The sequence below is a fragment of the Tamandua tetradactyla genome, chromosome 22 (genome assembly GCF_023851605.1).
Source record: "Tamandua tetradactyla isolate mTamTet1 chromosome 22, mTamTet1.pri, whole genome shotgun sequence".
In the NCBI taxonomy this organism is placed as follows: Eukaryota; Metazoa; Chordata; class Mammalia; order Pilosa; family Myrmecophagidae; genus Tamandua; species Tamandua tetradactyla.
The window spans coordinates 14,654,425-14,680,258 of record NC_135348.1 but is presented as its reverse complement, the minus strand read 5'-3'; the positions used below and the strand labels follow the sequence as shown (position 1 = coordinate 14,680,258).

At 41.3% G+C, this 25,834-nt stretch overlaps 1 protein-coding gene across 2 annotated transcripts in view; it reads right to left on the bottom strand.

Annotated features, from left to right (window-relative positions):
- Window positions 1–25,834, bottom strand: part of TMEM154 (transmembrane protein 154) — a 50,227-nt gene that overhangs the window by 8,464 nt on the left and 15,929 nt on the right. The window contains exons 2-6 of one of the 2 annotated variants that reach the window (XR_013167467.1): window positions 16,739–16,996; window positions 16,615–16,653; window positions 8,834–8,861; window positions 7,505–7,590; window positions 5,353–5,793 (exon numbers count right to left, since the gene is read on the bottom strand). Coding sequence is in view for 1 of the 2 variants with exons in the window: in XM_077139777.1 (XP_076995892.1) it covers window positions 5,353–5,410; window positions 7,505–7,590; window positions 8,834–8,861; window positions 16,615–16,653; window positions 16,739–16,996 (469 nt within the window). In the remaining variant the exon portion in view is untranslated. The remainder of the gene's footprint in view (window positions 1–5,352; window positions 5,794–7,504; window positions 7,591–8,833; window positions 8,862–16,614; window positions 16,654–16,738; window positions 16,997–25,834) is intronic. The other variant, XM_077139777.1, reaches the window with a different exon arrangement.

Sequence of the window (25,834 nt, the reverse complement as noted above, 5' to 3'; positions counted from 1 at the left end):
CCCTTATTGTCCGCCCCTGTGATTATTAAAAATCTTATGACTAATCTTCATTTGTACCCAATTATCCAGTTTTTCAACTTTCAAAGACAGCCCCTAATATTTATTAATGAAGGATCTTGGATCAGCCCAGAAATAACCCACAGCAAGTCCAAAGTTATCTTAATAACCAAGACTGGATCTAACCAACTTGGGCCTGTCTGACAGGTGCAGTAGCTGAGACTTAAACCCGTAAGTCACCTATACCTCATTATAATATTCTGACATTTTCTTACATACATTCTGTAACTACACGTCATCAGTCTGCGCATGCTCAATAATCAGCTCACCTCTAATTACAACATCAGGGGCCACTGTTCTCTTTACCCTAAACCCTGATAGTTTTGTTTTTCCCTAACAAAACTATCAGAATTATTGCAGTTTGGGGAAACGGATTTTGGGCTGCTACTACACACCTAGTAATAAACTCTTTCTCTCTTTGAAACCCCGTGTCTTAGGAATTGGTTACTGAGCGCATCAGGCAAAAGAATCCACAGCCTTTGTCCGGTAACAGCATTTAGGAAATGCCATGTAAATGTCTTATTATTGCTGCTATTAGAGTACTTTCAAAATTATGAACTGCTTGGGTAGGGTCAAATCTACTTCTTCGCCAGCATCGTTTCTCAGTGTAAATTCATCCCCGTGGTCAAGGGGCATAAAGGGGAAGAAGAGGGGCACTTGGCTAATCTTGGGGTTCCCTTTTGTGCCGTGGTTTACACAGCCTGCAGAGACAGAAAGACCAAGCTTTCAGGAAATTGTCTAACTCTAAAGGCCTCAGGACGAAACAAGAGGCTGGCTACACCATAAGTTCAATGACACAGGTTCTCTGTCTTTCTTGTTTTAACAATTATCTAGTGGTATTTGCCCAAGGGGGCGTGGAGGGTGGGGAGAAAGCAATAAGGGAAGGTATTTTCTACGGAGGATTTTAAATTATTAAAAAAAAAAACCAACTGAAAGGATCTGTGTTTGTGTTATCCACGTGTGCTGGCGATGCTTAAGACAATGTCAGTGATGAAATTCTCCTTAATTCTAGGGCTGCCAACTCCCCTCATTGAACACCACTGCCTCGCTTCTTAGTATCTCCTGGGAACCTGGCACATGATGGGTATGAATCACTGAAAAAATGCCAATGTGGGAAATAAGGATAGAGAACTCGCCCCACCGTGACTGGTCCAACACCTTCGTTGTCGCTTTTCCTGCTGATTTTCTTAAAACACGAAAATCACGGTTTAAGCATCCCACAGTACCTTGTACACCCAGGTCCTTGTTAAAATTCTGTGCTAAACTTTTGATTCCACACCTCAAAAATGTCCATTCATTGAGGACAGCGGGAAGTAATGAACAAGGGGATGGAAATGAACAAGGAGTGGGAAAACCAGAGATTATGCTCCCTAATAAGAGAAGGTTGGAAGACTGAAGTCTTTGCACACTATGAAACAGAGGAAGTTTAGGAAGGTGACTAGATTGACTCCTTTTTCCCTAAATACAGTGAACTTCATGTACAGCAGAGGTTCTATTTTGGGGCTGTCTTTCTAGCACCAAAGAGGGCTGAGCCCTGGGATCAGATGCCAGAGCCTTAATTAAGCAGGAGAACGCCACATTGCGTTTTCCACTACATTCACTCTCAGGGGCTGTGATACACTTTTTGAAGCAATGAATTCACCTGTACGCTGCTTAAATGATAGAGGAAGGATAGCTTAGAGAAGTACAAGTCAATGGGAAGGAAGGGAGAATACTTTTCTTGGCAAAGAATAATTAGTTTCATTTGCATGATGCAAACTTACAAAGTAAAAAAAAAGAAATGAAAAAGAAAACTTACAAAGTAGTTTCAGTCTTTCATATACTCTTGTGAAACTAGAAGTACAGGTGCTATTTCTATTTTTTGAGATGAGGAAACTGAATTCCAGAGTGCTAAAATGAATTGTTTTAAGACAAACAACTAACAAGTATTCAGGTCAAGCCTTAAAACTAGTCTTCAGATTCTAAGTGCAATGACCAATGTGCATTCCACCTGCTCTCTCTCTAATGATTCACAAGCTTTTAGAGACAAAACAAAGCTTGGTTCTCTCCTGGATTAGATATTCTAAGAAAATCTTTTCCAGATTATCACTGTAAGTAAGACAATAGGAGAAAAAAACCTAAATGAAATCAAGACTGAAAAGAAAGATTATCTAAACTGTAAGGTATTAATACTTTTTCAAAAACTCCACCCTGATGGGAAGACTATTCTGAAACCACCAACACTGGGGAACTCAGACCAGCCACGAGGTGAACCGAAAGTCTCCAGATCCTTCCAAGGAGAGCTAATAAATTCCTCATCTCTTAGGATTGGAGATGTCCCCTTCCCCCCAAATAAAAATTACCAGACACATCAGGGGGAAAAATAATTTTCTACCTACCAATATACACTTGGGTGGGCTTTAAGACACAGGCTTATTATCCCAAAAGGCAATGGGTTTCTATACATGATTTTTAAATATATGAATTATAACCAATATTTATTGAGAGCTTACTTTGCGCCAGGCTTTGTTCTGAGTGCTTTGAATTTTTCTTAGGTTTTAGTGAATACGAATGAACTTTGCTTTGGACTATTACAATATCCTTTAAAGAACGGGAAAGTGCCTGCATCACCAAAGGCTTGGGACTTAGCCATCTTGGTTCTATATTGCTAGGCTGGGGTTCAGAAAGAGGCAATGAGGTGACGGCCTGACAGTCATCCTGTGAATTAAAGGCACTTAGTTCTGGACCAACAGGGGAATGCAGACACTCCTTTTATAAACAATAATTTAGCATAAAGCAGCTCTCCAAGTAGGTCAGGGCCTTTCTGCCTGAAATGAGCTAGAGCTCAAGATCTTCCAAATTCTATGTTCAAGCTTTTGCCACCGTACAATTCTGAAAGCCTTAAACTCCTACTATGTCGCCAATGATTTCAGAGAGCAAGAGGCAGGTCTGCAAAAACCATGGACATCGTTCTATTCTTAGATAAGATTAAAATGCTTGGATAATACCCCTTTGCCATGTCCTTTGTCGTGCTTCCCTGGCTTTTCCCCTCCCACCTGCGTCTTCATCTCACTTCAACAGGACAAACTCTTGTGAATCGGCGTTGAATCGTAATATTCAAACAACCGGCAGAGGTAACATTGATTTAAATCCACAGTATGATGATAAGCTTCAGAACTGAGGTTTGCCTGAGTAAGGCTGTGGTGGCATGAGGTAGGAAAGCAGTAAGATGGTGACTTCTTTGGTGAAGTTTAGTGAAAGATACAGAAAAGGGTCCAGAAGACAAATGTGTCTGCTCCAATCAATTTTCTAATACTCAGTCCTCCCCTGCAAAGCTCCTGCCTCGGGGACTGTCCAACGCCATTCTGGAAGCATTAATACCCCTGAGAGGTACTAGCACAGGGCCTCTGGTTAACAGGGAGGGAGAGGACGTGGTGGGATTTATCCTGCTCTGGAGGTTTAGTCTATTTATTGTGACAGGGCTGTGATGTCTCAGTCACAGCTAAAGTTCTCTTCCCTCTGGGCATCCCTGGGTCATCCCCGCAGGCAAACTTGGGGAGCCTGAGCTCTCCCGGCTGCTGTGCAGAGCTGGTCCACCGCATGCTGAATCATCAGTCCTACATCCTGTGTCCTGACCTCACAATTCTCTTATCTCAAATACTCCCAAATGTATGAGTTTTTTCTTTTTCCTCTTTAGCTCTTTTTCTGGAGTGATGCAAATGTTCTAAGAAATGATCAGGGTTCGGACACACAATATCATCACATAGTAGGTGGTAGAATTCTCACTCGCCACGCAGGAGCCCTTGCTTTGATTCCCAGCCCATGCGCCCCCCAAAAATAAATAAAAAAGTTGTGAACAAAATTCCCTATGATACACATATCACACATGTATTTATAGATCTATAAATACAGATATTTCTATATCTATACAACTAGATCTATACATCTACACACACACACACACAAACACACAGAGGCATATGTGTGATATGTGTATCATAGGGAATTTTGTTCACAATTTTTTTTGTTTATTTATTTTTGGGGGGTTCATGGGCTGGGAATCAAAGCAGGGACTCCCGCATGGCGAGTGAGAATTCTACCACCTACTATGTGATGATATTGTGAGCCACTGATTGCACACCATGTATGGAATGTATGCGTGTGAAGATTTGTCAACAAAAATATTAAAATAAAAGGAACATTTAAAAAAAAACCCACTCCCAAGAGGGTCCTTACTATTATCTCAGAAGATAATATAAATTAAAGGTGATTGCGGGGCGCAAAGCAACACCTGAACCCAGGTACACTAAAGATCTTCTGTAAAGCAGCGCCACCTAGTGGTAGAACGGAATATATTTTTTGTTTGTTTTGGTTTTTCCACTCGCATTTAATTCCTCTCCTGTAACAATACGACCCAGGTGGGTTTTTGTCTCTCTCTTTTTGTTTTTTTGTCTGCTTTTTTTTTTCTTTTTAAAAAATATTTTTATTCAGAAATATTCACACACATTACAGTGCATACATGCTATACAATCAGTGGCTCACAATAAAAACACATAGTTGTATATTCATCGCCATGATCATTTTTACAACATTTTCAACACTCCAGAAAAAGAAAAAAACTCATACATCCCATTCCTCTTACCCTTCCCTCTCACTGATGACTAGTATTTCACCCAATTTTTAACGCTTTTTTTTTATTTTAACATTTGTTCCCCCATTATTTATTTTTATTTCATATGTTCTACTCGTCTGTTGACAAGGTCGATAAGAGGAGCATCAGACACAAGGTTTTCATGTCTGTTTGTTTTAATATTCATTTTTTTGTTTGTTTTTTGCATGCACAGGCGGGGGGAATTGAACTCAGGTCTCTAACATGACAACTCTGCCTGCTGAGCCACTGTGGTCCGCCCTGCTTTAATACTCTTTTTACTCCCTCTTATCTACCCTCACCCCCTTGGAGATTGTCTCCTCCATCTGTTTTCTTTACCACGCATCTATTTATCCAAGGTAAAGAAACCCACATGTTATAATCAGGAAGACTTATGATTAAAACAGAAGGAGACTCGACACTGAGTGTCTCTTTGGAAGAGCCAGAAGACTTCATTACTAATTTATTTCTAAAGACAAAGAGCCTTTAGGATATTTACTCTGTAGCCTTCTATTTCTCATAACTCACCCTTCCTCTTCTCCACACCACACACGTATGCGCCTTAGTTAACTGTCACAAAATGTACAGGAGCAAGAGAAAGTAAGCCAAAAGTCTCCATCACAGGACCCACCCCTCACCATATAATCTGTGGTTGAACTTAGAAGTACCTTGGGTTGTGATTTGATTCCTTTTCTTCCTTTAAAGTAGGTAAACATTCATGGTCGGCTAGGACAGAATAAAAACAAGTTCATTATTTAGTCACCGAAATTCTGTTTCCTATCCACAAAACCCACGCAGTAGAGCATCACATTTCTGTCCTCTGGGTGGTTACTTGTGCAGAGATAGCCTCGCTAGGAAGTTCGAGAGGTTAAAAGATTAATGATGGCAAGGCTCTGGAAATGGAAAAAGCACTAACAGTACAGTTACAATGCTTCAACGTGCCTCCGCTCCTGTGGGAAAGGGCACAATTCATCACTGCTTGGTTATTCAGTCTCTGAAGAGCCTCAGTTTTGCTCCAAAAGCGTGAATGTGTGTATTTCAGTATAGACACTGGTATAAAATGGCTCCTTCCGAGGTCCTGATGAGTCTGCAGAATGATTTTATTCAGGCTGCACAATAGAAATAAGCAGGTAAGGTAGGGAAAAAACAGCCTTCCTAAAGTCATCAGAGGTCTCTCCTATGCCATGATTATTATTTTTTTATGCATCTCCATACATATATGTATTTCTATATCTACACATCTACACACACACACAGAGGCAGATGTGTGATATGTGTATCATAGGGAATTTTGTTCACAACTTTTTTTGTTTATTTATTTTTGGGGGCTGCATGGGCTGGGAATCAAAGCAGGGACTCCTGCATGGCGAGTGAGAATTCTACCACTGAACTACACATGCGCCCCTACCAGTCATTATTTTTCATGAAAAAGAAAAATCAGATCTGTCAACCATGTATTAAAGTAACTCTCTGTATCGGTTGTCAAAGAGAAACGCCCTTTTCCAGTTTCCTAGCTTTAGAGAGGGTAAAAGGATCATGTTTTTTATATTAGAGTTATCTTAGACACAAAAGGAAATGCACCAAAATATTATTAAGCGGGGTTGATTTTGGTGGTGGAAATTTTTCTGAAATCTTTTTTTCTACTTTATATATATACATTACCTTTAAAAATTAAAAACAATAAAATGAAACTACTTTAAAATGACCCACCCCATCTTCAAATGCTGGATAGAACGATTCTTCCTTCAGTATTGGATTAGGAAAAGCTGTTAAAAATTATACACATTAGTTGAGTGGTTCTAATCTTTTGGAAATATCATCTTGGCCTGTGGTACAATAACTCTAATAACAGTTCTCTGGATTTGAGTATTCCATTGCAGATTGTTGAATCTAATAGGCCCTAAGGTATTGTTTCAAGGTAAAAGTTAAAAATACAAATGATATGATAGTTATAAGTAGTGCTTTTATTCATTTTTCCTAGGCAATAAAAAGTAATTTATTGTGGTTCAGTGGTAGAATGCTCACCTTCCATGCCGGAGACCCGGGTTCAATTCCCGGACCATGCATCAAAAAGAGAAAAAAGAAAAGTAATTTATTGATTTTTAAAGGAATAAAAAATGAAAAATCAGTTGTCAATATCTTTCAGTTCAAACACTGCTTAAGAAGAAGTAGGAACAGGTACTATAATTACTGCCTGATATCAACTGGAAATTAAGTTATATGGAGATACTTGTATTATCATCTGTATTAGCCTCATCCAATAGATATTGTGCAGTGATTGGAAATGTTCTAGGTTTGTGCCATCCAGCAATAATAGTCACTAGCCACCAGTGGACTGAGCACTCAAAATATGCCTAAAGAACTGAAATTTTAATTTTATTTAATTTAAATTAATTTAAATTTAATTAGTTGTGTGTGGCTAACATCTGTGGTATCGGACAACAGAGATGCATGTAAACTCCTTGATGAAACTTTATATCCACATAGAGCTTAAAATGATGAATCTCGAGATTCTAGAAATATAAAAGTTACTGCCACATGCTAACTTTTCCCAGAAAATTTGGTTTCAGAGATGTCCTTCCTCGGAAAAGAACATTTCAAAATCGCTTACAGAAATAAATGGAAACAATTGATGCAATAATTAAACTGAATATTTAAGGAACATCAGATCCAGATTTATTTTCTGCATGCACCACATCTAACTAACGTGGGCTCCGTCATGTTCCAGGATTTGGTTGAGGTATTTATAAAACTGTTTCAGCCTTCTATTATTATTAGACAGAAAAAGAAAACACTTTAGAAAAAAACACCACCACATACGATTTCTATTCATGCTGCTCATCCATTTATCCAGCTCTTCCATTTCTATTTCCATAACAGAGGGTGTGTCTTCTTCAAAAATAGGGCTAAAGATAGAAAGCAAAAAGTTTGTTGACTATAAGTGGAGTATGCCTAATTTCATTTGGACAGAGCCCAGAATGTTGACTCTTAGGAAGATGAACTTGACTCAGTGGCTTGTACTTCAAGATGGCCTGGGGGCTTTGCCCTCTGGGGAACAGCAAACTAATAGAAAGCAAGACTAAAACGAAGGCAACCTAAATCTATCACTGATCCAAAAATCGAGGGCGCACAAGCCCAGCGGGGTGGGTTGCAAAGGGAACCTAGGGGAAGCTCTCACTGCGTCCCTGGAGATACAAGGCGTCCCCCCCCACCAGACTCCCCAGGCAGTTGCCGCTTTTAGCCCTGTGGCCTTGCTCAATTTCACTTCCTTCTCCTTGGGGTTTTTGTTCAGTGCCCAAGGTCAAGAAGCAACTGTTAACGGGCCACGTCTAACTCCCCCTCCCAACCATGCTTTGGTGTCTACGAGTAAGGAGCTGCTGACCTCAGAAATCCACTGCCCCCACTGGCCGGGCCCCCCCCCCCCCCCCCCCCGAGCGCAGGTCACCGGCCTGGGACCATGTGGTTTCGTGCAGACCGAGATATGGGGTGGAGGTGGGCGGGACCCCAGCTCCGAGCGGCCGCTGCGAAGGCAGTCCCCCGCCAGAGGAAGTGAGCAAAATGTGGGTGTGGGGCCTGCAGCGGCGGTCACCGCGCCGGATCACTCTTTTTGGTCACCACCCCGGTGATCTCTGCCAGACCCCCACCCAGGCCCCCTTTCCCTTCCTTCCTTCCTCCTCCCACGTCTCCAGCCCACGCTTCCCCCAGGGCGCCCCTCGCAGTGTGAACTCGCTGCCTCTTCCAGGGCTTTTTCTCCTTTGACAGCAGCTCAAGTATCTTCCCTGGTGACATCTGTAATCTGAATAAACGAATGTCCTTGAAGCACACCCGATGGATTCAGGATTTAACTGCTCTGCCTTTGGAGTTGGCAGCAGGCAGAAAAAGATTCTCTTCTTAACAGAGGACGAAATAAACCAGACCTGCCCCTCTCCCTCGCCCCTCTCCCCGGTGCAGTGAGGGTTGGGACTCCGGGAAAATTCTCTCTTAGGCCGCTAGGGGCCGCCTCCTGGTGCCCGGGAAGCAAGGGACCTCCAGAGAAGTGTCCCACACAGAAACACTTCAAAGGGGCAGCTGGCTCTCTTATCAGTTTGTCTCCCCCAAATAGTCTTGTGGACAACTGAGCTGCCACTGGAAGCAGTGAGGAAGACTTACACTTTGGCGTTTTCACTTCCCAGTTCATCTAAAAGAGAATAAATGTAAAGGTCATATTAGCTTTGTTTTGTCTAGAAACAACTTTTTTATTTGAACAACAGCTAAAGCTGCAAAGAAGACAGAATGACTAAGTAAATGACATTTTAAAAGATGTAACAGTTAATCTCCAAGTCAAACAAGTGCGGCTTGCCATAAACAAAAAAATGAGGTCCCAATCGGTGTGAAATCTGTTTTCTTTTAAAAACATCTGTTTTCTTTTAACATGGTCCTGGAGCAGCTCTCACTTTAGATCAGATGTTCATTCTGCTCTTTTTGTTCTTTCTTTATTGTGAAAAAAACATGTATACAAAAAAGCACTAAATTTCAAAGCACACCACAACGATTAGTTATAGAACAGATTTCACAGTTTGGTGTGGGTTACAGTTCCACAATTTTAGATTTTCCCTTCTAGCTGCTCTAAAGACACTGGAGACTAAAAGAAATATCAGTATAATTATTCGGCAGTCGTACTCATTTGTTAAATCCTATCTTCTCTGTTATAATTCCATCTTCTCCTTAAACCTTTCTCCCACTCTTTAGGGGTGTTTGGGCTATGCCATTCTCACTTTTTCGTGTTGGAAGGGGCTGTCGATAATAGGAGATAGGGGGATGGAACTAGCTGATGTTCTTGGAGAGGCCAACTCCTCTGGGTTTTAGGATTTATCTGGCCTAGGAGGTTGTAGATTGTAGTTTTCTACAAAGTAATCACAGTGCATGGAACAGCTGTAGAATCTCAGATAAACCCCAGGTGTTCTTTAGAGTTGGCAGGAATGGTTTTGGTTAGGGTTTGGCAAACCATGGTAAGTAGCAACGTCTGGCTGAAGCTTGCGTAAGAGTTGCGCGTTGGTTTTTGCTTTTCATTTTTTGGTGAAGAGAAAACAATAGTAAGAAAGGACTAAACAAGAGGGGCTTGCTACTTGTCTTCTTTCAGCGAGATGCCCCAGTTCAAGAACATGGCTGTTTCCCGTCCTTATGACAAACCACGCTGAACATTACAACACTGCTCCTTTGTCCCAAAGTGGGATGTGGGGTCCTGCATCAAGCACTTCCCTTTGGAATCTCCTTTTATCCCTGAACTTTGCATGGCTGAGCTGGTCACATCCTTTCAGTCTCAGCTTAAATGCCCTATCTTGGGTGGGCCAAGGTGGCTCAGCAGGCAGAATTCTCGCCTGACAGGCTGGGGACCCGAGTTCGATTCCTGGTGCCTGCCCATGCAAAAAACAAACAAACAAACAAACAAAACCCTCTATCTTCATCTGGGAGGCCTCCCCCACCTCCTCTACCTAAAGCAGGGTCCATCTTTCCTACTATTTCCCTGCTCACACCTTGTTTCCTTCCTTAGTAGCATTTGCCACAATCTGTGGTTAATTCATCTATTTAACTTTTTTGCCAGTCTCTCCACTAGACCTTAAGCTCCAAAAGGGCAGAGGTCATGATTGTCTTGCTCATGGCAGCACCCCCACTGAGCCAGCAAAGAATAAATCCTAATCTGGGTTGTTCAGCCCTCAGGTCAAATTCATGTATAATCTTCTGGGTTTAGCCGATAATAGTGAAATTGCCCAAAGGCCAGTTTTTGGTGGCTGTTGGTTAAGATGAGAGTCAGACAGCAGCCTGCAGAGTGGCTCTAATGCATATCAGACTCCCTGTGAGCATGGAGCAAGAATCAGAGCCTGATGCCCCCAGCTCAAGCTTTGTTCTGTTTGGGAGGGAGACTGTGAAAAAGGCACCCCCCCCACAGAAAGCATGTCAGGGGCCAACCCCTGGTCTCGAGTGTGTGACCCATTGGTAAATAGGACCTTTGAAAATGCCCAAACTGAATAAAAGTGGGCTTTAATCCAATACGGCTGAAGCCCTCATATGCAAAGGACACTAGACACAGGAAAGGAAGCCACAGTGAGCAGCCAATAAAGCCCAGGAGAGAAAGAAAAAGATGCCACCATGTGTATGGCCAGCCAGCCAGATGATACAGATCCCTGCAGGTAGCAAGCCTTCCAGCCTTTGAAACCATCAGCTAATAAACTCTAGTTGTTAAGCCAACCCATTGTATGGTATTTGTTTTAGCAGCTAGGAAACGAATACAGGGGCCAACACACCTACAGAAACAAGGCAAGAGGTACATGAGTTGACAGCACAGGCCCTTTGCACCTTTTATAATAAGAAAAACACTGAAAAGCAAAGCACTTTGTAAAGCGTCCACCAAATGGCCTGATGTTTGGTAACACAACCAGCGAGCACCTGGAACTGCACCCCTGGCAGCCCTGAGCCACTATAATTTCCTGTGGGTTGGGCAAACTTTCAAGGGTTTGCTAATCTAGGAAATCTGAACACAAACGTAAGTTTCGTACCATCGCTGTTCGCCGGCAAGGGACTGCAGGTTATTTCTTCCTGCCCCACAGTGGGACTCTGAAGCTATATACACACATGAATATATAAATATGTATTTACATATATATATTTCATAGATATATGAAACATATATATGTATTTCATAAAGTTTACAAGCTATTTCCTTAAAGAATTCTACTTAGCTCCTCAGGAGACCCATATTGACCCCCTGTTTTGTTACCCTCTTCTCCTTCCTCTTCCTTTTTCCTGTTTAATTACCCCCCACTAATTCCTCAGAAAGCAAGTGGCTCCACAGCCCCCACGTTGTGTGCATGGATTTATCTTACTATTCTGGGTTCCCTGCAGGCTTCGTGGTAAGCAAAAGCCAGCCCTCCATGCAGATGATGGAAAAGTTTAAAAACCCATTACAAAAGTGCTCCAGATGCGCCAAATGCAAAGCTCCTGTAATCAGTGTGAAAACAGAGCAAAAAGCCTTCTGCGGCCTCCTCCTCGCTGCTCCACAGTCATTACCCCTGCCCCAGCCACCATGGCAACAGGAACACATCTGGGAGAGCGCAGCAGAACAGAGCATTAAACCAGAGGGAGACCAATTACTTGTCCTTAGCAAGCAGGCCCTCCCTACTCCACTCCACCTGGCCTCTATCTCTTTATTAATATCCACCTACTCCCTTCGCAGCCAGGAAGCAAATGCAGCTCTTATACTGTCCCCCACATCTGCCCCCACTTGATTCCATTTTCCCTCCTGCAGCCTTCTATTTCCCATCCTCCAACCCACTCTGTCCCCTTCTTTCAGTTCCTACATTATACCCACTCAGCCTGAGAAGCTTTTCCTAACTTCACTCCTCTCCCAGCTTCTCTCCCCTGTGCATGGAAGGGTCGCTGGGGCGGGGGGGGGCGGGCGGGGGGGGGGGGGAGCACAGCAGGAGACCCCGGTCTCCTTAGCTTGCTTCCATGCTCAACAGTGAGTAAGAGTGAGTTTCTTTCTGCAGATTTATTGAGCTGAGCCCATCACGTAGCCACACTGCTGTTTAGTGAGGTTTATTGGCTGCTGTTTTCCTTGCACATCAAGACATTTAATAAATGTTAACTACTAACTGCAAATTTAATGCCTGGAGGTCTAGAAAGAATATAGATGAGCATCAAGTGACTATTACCCAACCTTTTCCTTTTCCTGGAAATGAAAAACACAGGCCCAAAGAAAAAAGGTAATTTCCAATCAGATGAAGTGCTCTTTCTAAAAATTTCAGCCAAACTCTTCCCAGTTGTAGAATTTAAAGAATCATTTCCTGGAGTGGAAGAGTATAAGAGGCTCTGCTTAGGTAGGTAGGGAGAGAAGCAATGTGTCTTTTCCTAATTTTCTGAGGGGACATTATGTAAGCAGGCATCACTCATGCTATCCCACAGGATATTTGTGGGCGCTTCCCAAGCAAAATGCTGGTTTGACCCAGTTTGGTGGTTTTAATTTTCCTGAGAAAGCTGAATTTAAATAAAAATTTTTTAATGTAGATATATTTTATTGGCTTGCATTATAATGTTAGATATGAATGAGTGGACTTAAATGAACAGGATTGCTAATCTCTTGGTATTCAGTTGGTCGGAAGAGACACATCTGTTAAGCCGGTAATGCTCTGTAGTTATTTAGAGTGGTTATTAAAAGAAAAAATTCATATAAAGTTCTCTATCAAAAAGTTTTGTGACAAGCAACTGTTTTGAAATGTAAAGTTTTCTGCATTGCATCCCACAGGATATTTGTGGACGCTTTCCAAGCAAAATGCTGGTTTGACCCAGTTCGGTGGTTTTAATTTTCCTGAGAAAGCTGAATTTAAATAAAAAATTTTAAATGTAAATATATTTTATTGGCTTGCATTATAATGTTAGATATGAATGAGTGGACTTAAATGAACAGGATTGCTAATCTTAGTATAGCTATACGAGGCATAGCTATACTAGGAATATCATGCCCATTTCCGTTAAGGAACATGTGCAATTTCTTTTTTCATCTCTAAGAGTAGGTGTTCTTGAAAAAAATTTTTTTAAACATTCTTGCAGTGACTCATTCATTCAACAAACATTTGTTGAGCAGATATTACATGTGTTGAGTTAAGTACTATGTTATGTAAAAGGGGGAATAGTAATAAACTAACACTTATTTAGCACTTATAATGTGCCAAGTTTGAGTTTTTCTAAGTGCTTTGCATATATTAATTCATTTACTTCTCACAACTCTATAAGGTGAATATTGAATTAATCCCATTTTACAGATGAGGAAACTGAATACAAAAAGTCACCAAGCTAGAAAGGGTGAAAGTCAACCAGGCAGCTTGGCTCCAGAGCCTGTGCTCTCAACCTCAATGCAATGCTGTTTGTTAACAAGAAGAGTAAGACAAGACCTTGGTCCTTAAAGAGAACATAACCTCGTAGGAAAGAAAGACAAGTAACCAACTTATGACAATGTAAATATGGTGCACAATAAGTATGAACAAACTTATCAAAATGCTATGAAACAGAAAGTTGGTGATCAATTTTGCCTGGGGAGGGATTGCTCCAAAGGTCATAAAAATTTTGGAACAGGACATTGAAAAATGCAATGGAAATTTGCCCAGCAGACAAGAAAGGGATTCCAGACAGAAGGAATAGCATCAACTAGCCATGGAGACATGGAGACATTGTGAAAGAGCCAGGCACACATCCAGAAGAGCAAATGCTTCAAGGATGGCTATGGCCAAGGACGCATGGGCCATATCTGAGGACAAAGCTAGTTCCTGCTGTGTGCCAGTTTGAATGTTATGTATCCCAGAAAAGTCACATTCTTTAATCCTCATTCAATATTGCTCTTTGCTTGTGTCCATGGAGATGTGACCCACCCAATTGTGGGTGGTAACTTTTGATTAGACAGTTTCCATGGAGATATGACTCCACCTGTTCTAGTTTGCTAGCTGCTGAAATGCAATATGCCAGAAATGGAGTGGCTTTCAAAAAGGGGAATATAATGAGTTGCTAGTTTAAAGTTTTAAGGCCAAGAAAATGTCCCAGTTACAACAAGTCTATAGAAATGTTCAATCAAAGGCATCCAGGGAAAGGCACCTTGGTTCAAGAAGGCCGATGAAGTTCAGGGTTTCTCTCTCAAGTGGAAGGAACATGGTGAACACAGTCAGAGTTTCTCTCTTATCTGGAAAGGTACATGGTGAGCACGGCATCATCTGCTAGCTTCTTCTCCTGGCTTCCTGTTTCATGAAGCTCCCCAGGAGACATTTTCCTTCTTCATCTCCAAAGGTCGCTGGCTGGTGGACTCTGCTTCTTGTGGCTACGTCGTTCTGCTCTGCTCTCTAGGGATCTCTCATACTCCAAAATGTTTCCTCTTTTATAGGACTTCAGAAACTAATCAAGACCCACTCAAATGGGTGGAGATGCACCACTACCTAATCCAGCTTAACTCTTGATTAAATCACATCTACAGGGAGATGATCTGATTACAGTTTCAAACATACAATATTGAATAGGGATTAGAAGAAATGGCTGCCTTTACAAAATGGGATTAGGATTAAAACATGGCTTTTCTAGGGTACATACATTCTTTCAAACCAGCACACCACCCTTTCGAGGTGAGGTTGTTTACTGGAGCCCTTTAAGAAGGAACCATTTTGGAAAAAGTTTAAGAACCCACACAGCCAGAGACCTTTGGAAGTAAAGAAGGAAAACACCCAGGGGGAGCTTCACGAAACAAGAAGCCTGGAGAGAAAGCTAGAAGACATCGCCATGTTCGACATGTGCCTTTCCAGTTGAGAGAAAAACTCTGAACATCATTGTCCTTCTTGAATCAAGGTATCTTCCCCTGGATGCCTTAGCTTGGACACTTCTATGACCTTGCTTTAATTTGGACATTTCCATAGCCTTAGAACATGTAAACTTGCAACTTAGTAAATTCCCCTTTTGAAAAGCCATTTTGTTTCTGTTATATCGCATTCCAACAGCTTGCAAACCAGAATACCTTGTAAATGGCTCTTAAACTGCAAGACTTCATCCACAACAGTTGGTTTCTGGATTTTAAGCACAAGACTGTTTGGGTTTGGAGATCCAAAACCCTCCCCCATACATCCAATGACTCTGTTAGGTGAGACTGGCTTGGGGGGGAGGGGCTGATTTGAGGCAGGCGCTCCTTACTTTTCCTGAGGTTATAAACACTGGGTCCAGGCCCCTCTGTTTGCTTTGATTTTTGCTTTAGCTCACAAAGGACCTCACTTGACCACTGTTACTAGGTACCCTAAAATTTCAAGCCATGGCGAAGCATGTGTATTCACTGTTTCCTTGGAATCTATTATATTGACCCTTGCCACAAAAGGAAATCCACTTTGGGGCTTCTTCCCCAACTTCATTTGCCTCAATTTATTGTATCATTGAACATGGTCATTTACAGCGGTTTCCCAGAGCTAAAGGATCTCTTCTCCTGGTGCCAGGATAGTGAGTGAGGAGGCACACAGGCCAAGAGCCTGATCAAAAAGCCAGACTCTCTCCGTTAATGGGCGTGCAGCATGTCTATGTGAGTCAATAGAGAGGTTTTCATCCCTGGAGTAATTTTTTGAATGGCTTTAAAAGCTTTAATTTAAAAACCCAAAACTTGAAGTCATTTTCCCAGAACAAGGCAAGTCTTCTTTGGAGCTGGAACAACCCTGAAACCTAATATTTGATACTCTTGTAATGAGAACTGAATACTCTCAGAGTATGTCTCTGACCTGGAATAAGTTTCAGATTGATGGTAATCTTCACGATTCAGTCTGCTCTAGCCACTAAGGAGTTTCATAATAAAAGTTAGTATGGTTTCCATGGGGACAAGTGCAATGCCTCAGCCAGGCCTTTTCAAGATCAACTTGCAATGGGGGATTGGGGAGAAAACAACATCAGTGACAAAAACACAGAAGGTAAAACCTCAAGGTCTTCTGCCTTTCCATCCCTAACCCTAATCTGACCTTAATCTGCTTCCCCCCTTCCAACAGTACTGTCCTTCCAACAGTAGGGAAATGTTACACTGACCTACTGGCCAAGATTATACAAACCCTGCACCTAGATTAGGTACAGAAGTGGCAGCAATATATTTTTTATTTCCATTTAAGCTCAAAACATGCTTTTTTTTTTTTAAAAAAAGACAAGTATATTGCATTACTACACACTGAAAAATTCATTGAAATACATCATTTACTACATGCTATTTTTTGGTGTGGGCAGGTTCTGAGAATCGAACCTGGGTCTCCAGCATGGCAGGTAAGAACTCTGTCATTGAGCCACCATTGCACTGCTACATACCATTTTATATGTAGGCCTTATGGCTTAACTTCTAAATATCTCAGTTCTATTCTCCCACCCCATGCCCAACTCCAAGCAGGTTTGGAGATAGTACTTACATGTCTGTAAAGCACTCTGAGATCCATGGCTAGAAGGTTCTGTGGGGTAGAAAGCATTTTGTTTTACTAGTTGCTCATTAACACATGAAGATGGTCAGAAAATAGGAACGCACTATATATTTACCTTGCTTAATTCTTTTTCTTTTATGGTATATTACGAGGAATACCACTGATAAAAATAGGAGGACCAATAAAATCAATGGGATCAACACCATTAATATAAACTGTAACTCATTTGCGTCCTCCTCAATGCGGGTAGAATTCGCATCTGGGGTTGATGTCTCTGTGGGCACTGTAGCAGAAATGCTGGGTATAGTCACGTGGCTCTGTCTTTCCTCACTCCGGGGGAAATCTCCAGACTGCTCCGTCTCTTCCTCTTCACCTGTGGGAACACACACAAGATTGAGATCGCCATGGAGACAAAGCCAGGATGTTATGTTTTCAATGATCTTAAAATTTATTCCAGCTGCATTCAGTCATAAACTTGATCCACTGTAGTTGGCCTTCCAGCTCAGAATGACACAGTGTATTGATTTAACATAAACGGAACTCAAGCCAGGAAGGCATTGAACATGGAACCAGAGCCCAGAGAGAAACCTCCCACAAATACAAGCAGTTTTCCCTTGACCAGACACTTAGACACACTTAAGCAAAGGGCATTGGGACGCTTTGTCATGTCGAGGGCGACCTCCTGAGCCAAGCTGTATGAAATTCCAGGGCATCGCCTACTATTTAAAAGGGTGCCCAGATATTTTAATAAAATTCCTAAATACATTTAGTTACAATTATTATTCTTTACTGAAATGTAAGAACTTGTCACATAACACTTTTAGATGTGAAGGAATATACTCTGTGTCCCAAATTTTAATGAAAAGGTCATCTATGAATGGAAAACATTCTCTGACACTTGGTGACTGCTTAGATTGGTGTCAGGTCTCACGCTCTTTATAGAACTTAGTATGCCACTGAGATTATCTGACAGAAATCCTTCTGGATTCTAAATAAAAATAAAATGCATATATATATCCCCTAGGTAAAGTCAAATTCTCTAAAAGAAGTTCCCTCAAAGACTAAGGAAATTGCACCAATATATTTTTAAAAATTTATTTATTAATTAAAAAAATAAACAAAATAAAACAACATACATAATCAGTAATTCACAATATCATCACTTAGTTGCATATTCATCATTTCTTAGAACATTCTGCACCAATGTTTAAATTTGTTTAATAAAATGCATCTTTAGAACTTTCCTTGTTAACAAGCTGTAAGCAAATTTATTCTGTTTGAGCCTCAGATTGTATTGAAAACCATTCTGTGATTCATCAATTGATTTTGGAAAGGGCTATTGGCTTGATGACTATTAGAAAAACCCTTCTTCACCTGGTCATTGTAAGGTAAGCTGTAGCTCTTTGTCCTGTCTTGATATAAGGGTCCACTAGGGAAAAGTTATATAAGTTTATGATACAGATGCAGTATCAAGTGAGACTCATGTGAAAGTTCTTTCTAACGTGAAAAGTGCTATGCAAATGAAGAAGTCTTCTACTTTAAACCCTGCTCTCTTACTACAAGTTGGCCATGAGTCTACAGAAGGACCAAACTGATTGTTGCAGAGTCATCAGTATTTTTATCTATCTTCATGTTTGTGTGATGGTGGTTTCTCTGGTTTGGGTTTAAAACAATACAAATAATTGCTTGGTCATGGTATAATTATTTTTTCTCTATAGATAAACATTTCAGTCCCCGATGACCAAGGGATCTGCTTGATAAGGATTTTGATAAATGCCACCTAACCTACCAGAGTTGATTATAGACTGCAGAGTATAAATTACTGGTGTTCTACACATGCATTTATCAAAAGCAGGATTTAAAAAAAATGTAATATCTATCATTTATTGACATCCCTCTCTGGGTTAAGTGACTTTGTCCTATATTTTTGAGTCTCTGAAACAAGACAAGTCAATAATGGATTCACACATATGTTGAAAGTTTTTATATATCATGGATCACCCGGGGCTGGGAAAAGACATTTGTCCACCAGACAACCTCATTAAAGTCATTCTACTTGCAAATCAGTTGGACTCAAACTGCATTCTTTACTGACAGCCCAGGCCAGTGGAGACTGGAAGGGCGCGTGCAGAGGCAGTGGGGATGGAGGTAGCACATATATGATGTGGTTGGAGGTAATAATCCTTATTTCTTGAGGTCGGTGCTTGTTTTAGTTCCTTGGGCTGCTCAAGCAAACACCAATGCAGTGGTTTGGCTTAAACAGTGGGAATTTAAAAGCTCACGGTTTTGAGGCTAAGAAAAAGTCCAAATCAAGGCCTCATCAAAGTGATTCTTGCTTCCTGAAGACCAGCATACTGGGGCTGGCTGCTGGTGATTCTTGGCCCCTCTGTCACATGGCAAGGCACAAGGTGGGATCTCCTGGTCTCTTTCCCGCTTCTATTGATATCCAGCTGCTTACTTCCTGTGGCTTTCTCTCTGTGTCTGTCTGAATTTCCCTCTGCTTATAAAGGACTCCAGTGATAGGATTAAGACCTATCTTGATTGTAGTGGGCGACCCCTTCTTAACTGAAGTAACCTCATCAAAAAGTCCTACTTACAATAGGTTTACACCCATAGGAATGGATTAAAATTATGAACACGTTTTTTTTTTGCCGTGCCACCACAGTACTTTCAGACCTCCCTTGAACACCTAGACCCTGATTTTATTTTTTTATTTTTTGGGTACACGGTCCAGGAATTGAACCTGGTGCTTTTATTTAATTTTAATTTTTTTTTTCTTTTTACTTCCACTACTGTTGGAGCTGTTGCTATTATTTCAGGCTAACATTTATTGAGAATTTACTAGGAGCCAGATCCATGCTTATCCATTTTGTCTTCCCATTTTTTCAGCTAAGGAAACTGGTGCAAAAGAAGTTACACGACTTTCCCAAGAGTGTACAGCTATAATGGTGGATGGGAAGATTTGCATTCAGGAGGGCTGATTGCGAGAGCCTGGACTTTCAACCTCACATTAGATGTCCCTTCAAATCAAGAGGGACATAATTGTTGCAAATCATCGTGAAGCTTGTGGATAAGTGATAAGCAAGAGTGGGAACCTCCTGCTCTTGCCCCTTAGTCTACAACAGGAGGTAGTCCCGGCAGGAGAATGGGGAGGGTTCCCAGAAACCTCAGCCTTACTGGCGCTCTTGCAGCTCTGAGGCTTCTCAGCCCAGACGCGCCATCAGCCAAGCTACCCGGGATGACAGGGTCTTTTCAGCGTCCCTCCAAGGAAGCAAATGACGTTCCCGGTAGACACTATGTGCTCTGAGTCACCACTTGACCCCTGCCGCCGAAGAAGAGAAAATAGGAAAAGAAAGAAGCTAGCAAGAAAAAAGAGGGTGCTTCAACAATCGGAAATTAAAAAGAAACGGAAGGAGCTCACCAGATGGTCCTGGGTTACATAACGTTTATTTTCCAGCTGGTCACAGGCGGCCCTGGGTGGCATTGCAAAGGGAAAGGGGCTGGGAAATTCACTTCACAATGACCCCCACCCCACCCCCACCCTCGGCCACGCGCGCACGCGCGCACACACACCTCTCGCTCAGATTCTCTAGGAGCTATTTTGTTGCTTAGATTAGAGTTTCTCTCTCTCTCTTTCATTTTTTTCTCCCTGCAAGCCTTCAAGCTCCAGCAACTCTTATGCAACCTCCTTCTCAGCTCCCCCTGCCCCAATCAGCTCCGCGACAGCCTTGAAGTAGTAAATAACAGTGATTGGCCTTTACCAGAAGTTTAGTTTGCTCTAGGCACTACCATGTACATCTAACTTAGTCATCAAGCCATATTCTAGTATCCACATTTTGCAGGTGAGGAAACAGTCTCAAATGATTTGCCCAAGTTAAAATGCTGTCAGGTTTGAAGGTTCTTTCACTACATTGCTACATGGTTTTTTTTTTTTTAAAACGTGGACAGGCACCGGGAATCAAACCCGGGTCCTCTGGCGTTGTGGGGGGAGAACTCTGCCTGCTGAGCCACCATGGCCCGCCCACTGCATGGGGTTTTGAAGCTGCTTTCCCTCCAGACCAGGATATGAGCCAAATGACAGACAAAGTGCCACACACAGCTCTGTCACTTAGTCATTGTGGGAATTTGGACAAATTACTTCTCCTTTGTGGGCTCGTGTTCTAATCTGTACAACTAAAGGGGTGACTAGACAATCTCCAAGGTCCCATCTATTCCCACATCTCTGCTGTGATTCTAGAGTGTGTATCTTATTTTGATTTAGTTTTCTTGACTGGGTAATACACACTTGGCACTCCGTTTACTTGGTTTCCCTCTTCAGAGGCAACCATGGTTTCTGCCGCCTTCCAGGAAGGTTCTGTGCATGTACAAGCATAAGCATAAGCATATTTCCGGTTTTTTTTTTTTTTTTTAATTTAAGACACCTTTCTAGACTTATCTGTTTCTCTTATCTGTTTCTCAGGGGGGTTAATCTTCCTAGTATAACTTCCTCATTTTACTGTTGCATCTTCTTATCTAAATTCAGACTACTTCAGGGTAAAAGGGGTGGGGTCTGGAGATAAAGCTGGAGAAGCTACAAGAGATGAAGACAGAGAGGAGAAAATGGTTGAGTGTGGAAAAAAGAGGCATTAGCAAGCAACTGCAGAAGAGCAGAAGGAAAAAGTAAGGAGGGAAGTAGGTTAGAAGCAGAAAGCTTGGGCGAAGGTCTGCCTTGCATGGCTGCGTGGCCGCTGCCTGCTGAATCACAGGCATAAGGTTCCAGGCTGGCGGCCTCTGATGCTGCAGGGAAGCTCTTCCTTCCCAATGATCCCCCATACCAACTCCCCCAGGAATCATCCCTTTCACAATTTCTCTCTGCTCAGATGATGCAGTGCTATTAAGAGATGATGGGTGTGGCCATGCGAATGATGCAACCAGGCAGCAATACCTCATTTTAATTTTAATCCTAATCCTTAATGGCAATTACCAGATAATAAACTTCACAGAATACAGAGTAATTTACAAATGTTTATGGACAATATTTCTGCAAACACATCTGAGACTCATATTTCAGACATCTGGCAAAGACCCTGGGGGAATTCATGTAAAAGATGCCAAAAAAAAAAAAAGAGGGAAAAAAATACTCTGCAGTTCTACCAGTGGAGAAAACACATTGTCCTGTTTATCACTGCTTCAACCATCCTCACGAAGTGGAAATGAGTCTGCAGCTTGGTGAAGAAAACTAGCAAACTTCTCTCTTTTCTTCAAAAGTGGAACAAATATGCAACCAACTTCTACTTTTTTGTTGTTGTGGTAACACATACAACATAACATTTGCCATTTTAACCATTTTTAAGTGTGCAATTCAGTGGCATTAATTATATTTACAATGTTGTGCTGCTGTAAGTGCTACTTTTTAAAGAAAAAAAGTATTATACGCCAATTGAAAAATTGCCATACCAATATTATAACATGAAATAAAACAAGAAGAGAATGTTATTAAACTCAGGATGTTGTGAGATATATTAGACCTCAATCACTTGTCTATTCTTTCATTTGTTAATTATGTAGACCCCTTGCATAAATTATCTGAAAGGTTTTACGATGCTAAAGTGTAAGAAAACACAACTTAGGTGTCAAGAGTTCACATTTTTTACTGCTCTTTGGAATAACTGACCATAAATGTATTTCAGAATGCCCAAGAATCCAAATTCCAAAAGTCTAGACTACTTTTCATTCTTCCCTATACACATTCTGTATACAGAAAGAGTTAGGGCAGTGTTAGAAGGTGGCGATAAAAACGGACCAAGAGGTTTCTTCAGTGGTTCTCAGTCTTGGCTGCATATTAGAATCACCTGGGGACCTCTTAACACTCCAATGCCCAGACCACACCTCAATCAGCTGCATCCAAATATCTGGGGGTGGAACCCAGGTTTCAAAATTTTTTTCCAGGGTTCCAGGTGACTCTAATGTGCAGTCAAAGGTCAAGGAGCACTGCTCTAGCCTACCTATTTCTGGTCTTCCTCTGGGCCACCTCAACTCATTCTCCCCTCTTGTTCTCAATTTCTTCCTTGAGAGGGATCAGAGGTTGGGGAGTTGGATGCCGAAGACGTGCTTAGCAGCTGTCAACTCGATCACCAAAATTCATGAGCTTAAAAACCATCACTGAAGCCTTTAGCATTTGGAAGACTCTGGCCAAGATTCATTGAGAGAGGACCGCGGTGGTCATGCTTTCCTGGATAAGACTAAGGAAGACAAAGTATCCTAAAGTTGAAAACCGACATCTCTAGTAAAGAGTACTGCTGATGTAACAGCTTAGCGGTTCAAGCCAGTTGCTCTTGAATCTTTGTATGCCTCCGAATCATCTGCAGGGCTTGTTAAAACACAGATCACTAGACTCCATCCTCAGAGTTTCTGATTCAGCAGGTCTTGGACAGGGTCCAAGAATTTGCATTTCTACTAAGTTCCCCGGTAATGCTTAGGTTTCTGGTCTGGGAACCGCACTTTGAGAACCACTGGTCTATGTTTGCCCATACTCATTAGTCACACCTGTTGTTGTCCTCAACATTTACTGTACACAGCATCAGCTGGGGAGTTTTTAAGTCCACCCAAATCGGCTATTTCAGAATACATGGGGAGATGGCCTGGGCAATAGTATTTTTTAAAAGTTCCTCAAATTAATGGCAGTTTTAAGTATCAAAAGGTAGTTTAGGGAAAGTAACGATTGTGTTTTTTATACCCTTTCACTTTAGCCATGATAGCTAAAAGTTATAATGCCTTATGTTGAAAGAATATTTTAAAATGCTTGTTTTTGCTTATTTTGAGAAGCGTTATCTGGTAAAATACATTTATGTAGTAGCCAGTTCTAAGAATTAACTTGTAAAGCTTTGTTATATTTTTATATCATTGCATTGTGCAAAGTGCATCTGAAATTTCCATTTACTATCAGATTAAAACATGTGGTTTTGTCCAACAAGGGGGACAGACGATGCTCTTATGTCTTTCTGTTTAAACTTTTTGTTTTGTTATCCTTTCTGAAGAAGGTGTTCTCATATTTAATCAGATTTGCCCAGACTCTAAAGCTGTCTTTGGTTTGAAGTCACTCATTTGGGGAAGCTACGTTTTTGATGATCAGACTACCTTTGACACACTGGACTCCTATTCTGACCTATAGTACTTGGCAGTTTAAAGAAATGTATATATTTTTATGAGATGGAAAGCACACACATGTTAAAACACTCAAAAATTCTATTTACCATCAGTGGGATGACGAACATGAAAGTGCTTTGAAATTTTTCTGAAAAGTGCTATTAAATGATAATTAATACTAACCTGAATACTTTTCTATAACAAAATGTTTTTAGCCATACCCTTCCCTCAAGATGTTTGCCCTCTGCCTGGCCTGCTCCATCAGCCTCCGTCTGAGGAAGGCAGGGAGGGGCACCTGCCTCCTTGTATAAATGAAGTGAGCTCTTGCCTGGCACTCACAGGCCCTGAGTGTGGAATCACACTCTTTGCTCAGATCACTCCAAGCTCAACATCTTCAGTGACAGCAACTGCACGACAGAGACAACCCCCCCACCCCCCCCAAAAAAGGAAATGGAAGGTGTGTGTTTGTGCTACATTAGAGAACAGGAAAGCAGGGAAAGGAGACATGGGTTCCCATCTCGCGAGCGAATGTAACACCATCCTGAATTGCAGGAGGAATGGAGAGCGGAAGCATATAAACACTTGGATCCCCATCACCAACCCACATGGGCACAGGACAAGATCTGTTCCATGTTTGAAGTTTACCTACATGAGGTTCAAGAGGGAAGCAAATTCCTGAGATCTTTGAAGTGGCATGTATGACAGGAGTGAAACAGTGGGCTCGATTATCTCAGATCAGAAAAACCCTTTACCAGTCTCTAGGGCTGGTTTGTTTCTGGTGTTAGTCTACCTTTAAAGACAATCCCAGAACCTCTTTTGTTGCTCAGATGTGGCCTCTCTCTCTAAGCCAGCTCGGCAGGTGAACTCACTGCCCACCCCCCTACACAGAACATGACTCCCAGGGGTGTAAATCTCCCTGGTGACGTGGGACAGAATTCCTGGGATTAGCCAGGATGAAGGGATTGAGAAAGTCTTCTTGACTAAAAGGGGAAAGAGAGAAATGAAACAAAATAAAGTGTCAGTGGCTGAGAGATTTCAAACAGGGTTGAGAGGTTATCCTGGAGGTTATTCTTATGCATTGTATAGATATCCCTTTTTAGTTTATGGTGTATTGGAGTGGGCTGGAGGGAAGTACCTGAAACTGATGAGCTGTGTTCCAGTCGCCTTGATTCTTGAAGATGATTGTATAAAGAGATGGCTTTTACAACGGGACTGTGTGATTGTGAAAACCTTGTGTCTGATGCTCCTTTTATCCAGGGTATGGACAGATGAGTAAAATATATATGGATAAAAAATAAATAACAAGGGGGATAAAGGGTAAAATAAATTGGGTAGATGGAAATAATAGTGGTCAAGAGAGGGAGGGGTAAGGAGTATGGGATGTATGAGTTTTTTTTCTTTTTTTTTTATTTCTTTTTCTGGAGTGATGCCAGTGTTTTAAAAATGATCATAGTGATGAATACACAACTATGTGACGATATTGTGAGTCATTGATTGTACACCATGTATGGACTGTATGCGTGTGAAAATTTGTCAATAAGAATATTTAAAAAAAAAAAAGACAATCAATTCTGCCCTTCCATACTGAACAGTCTAATAGGCCTCCAGCACTCTGAACTTTGGGATTGCTGCTTAAGCTACAGTAGTTGTGCTAGTCTCACTCTTTTAGTCAACACTTTTGCTGCTTTTATGGATATAATCTATGATTTTTTTTCTCATTTAGGTTTTTCATGGTAGCACATTTCCATAATTTTATTATTAACTATAGTTAATGATTTAACTTAGGGTTTACTGTTTGTGTTCCATGCAATTAGTTTTTCAATGTGATGAATTACATGCTAGGATTTCTAAACTTGACTTCCTGGCCTTACTTGATCATTGTAATTTGTTTTAAGTGATGATCTCTTTACTTGTTATTAGGATGGTTTATCTAGGATCTAGCCTAAATATTCTTCTTATATTCATTAGTTGGCTATATTAACCAAAATATCTATACTCTCAGTGATGAACCAATATAGAGATGGTCTTTGCTTGGCCAAAAAAAATCCAAAGTAATCCTCATAAATAGAGTCATTAGATAAAATAC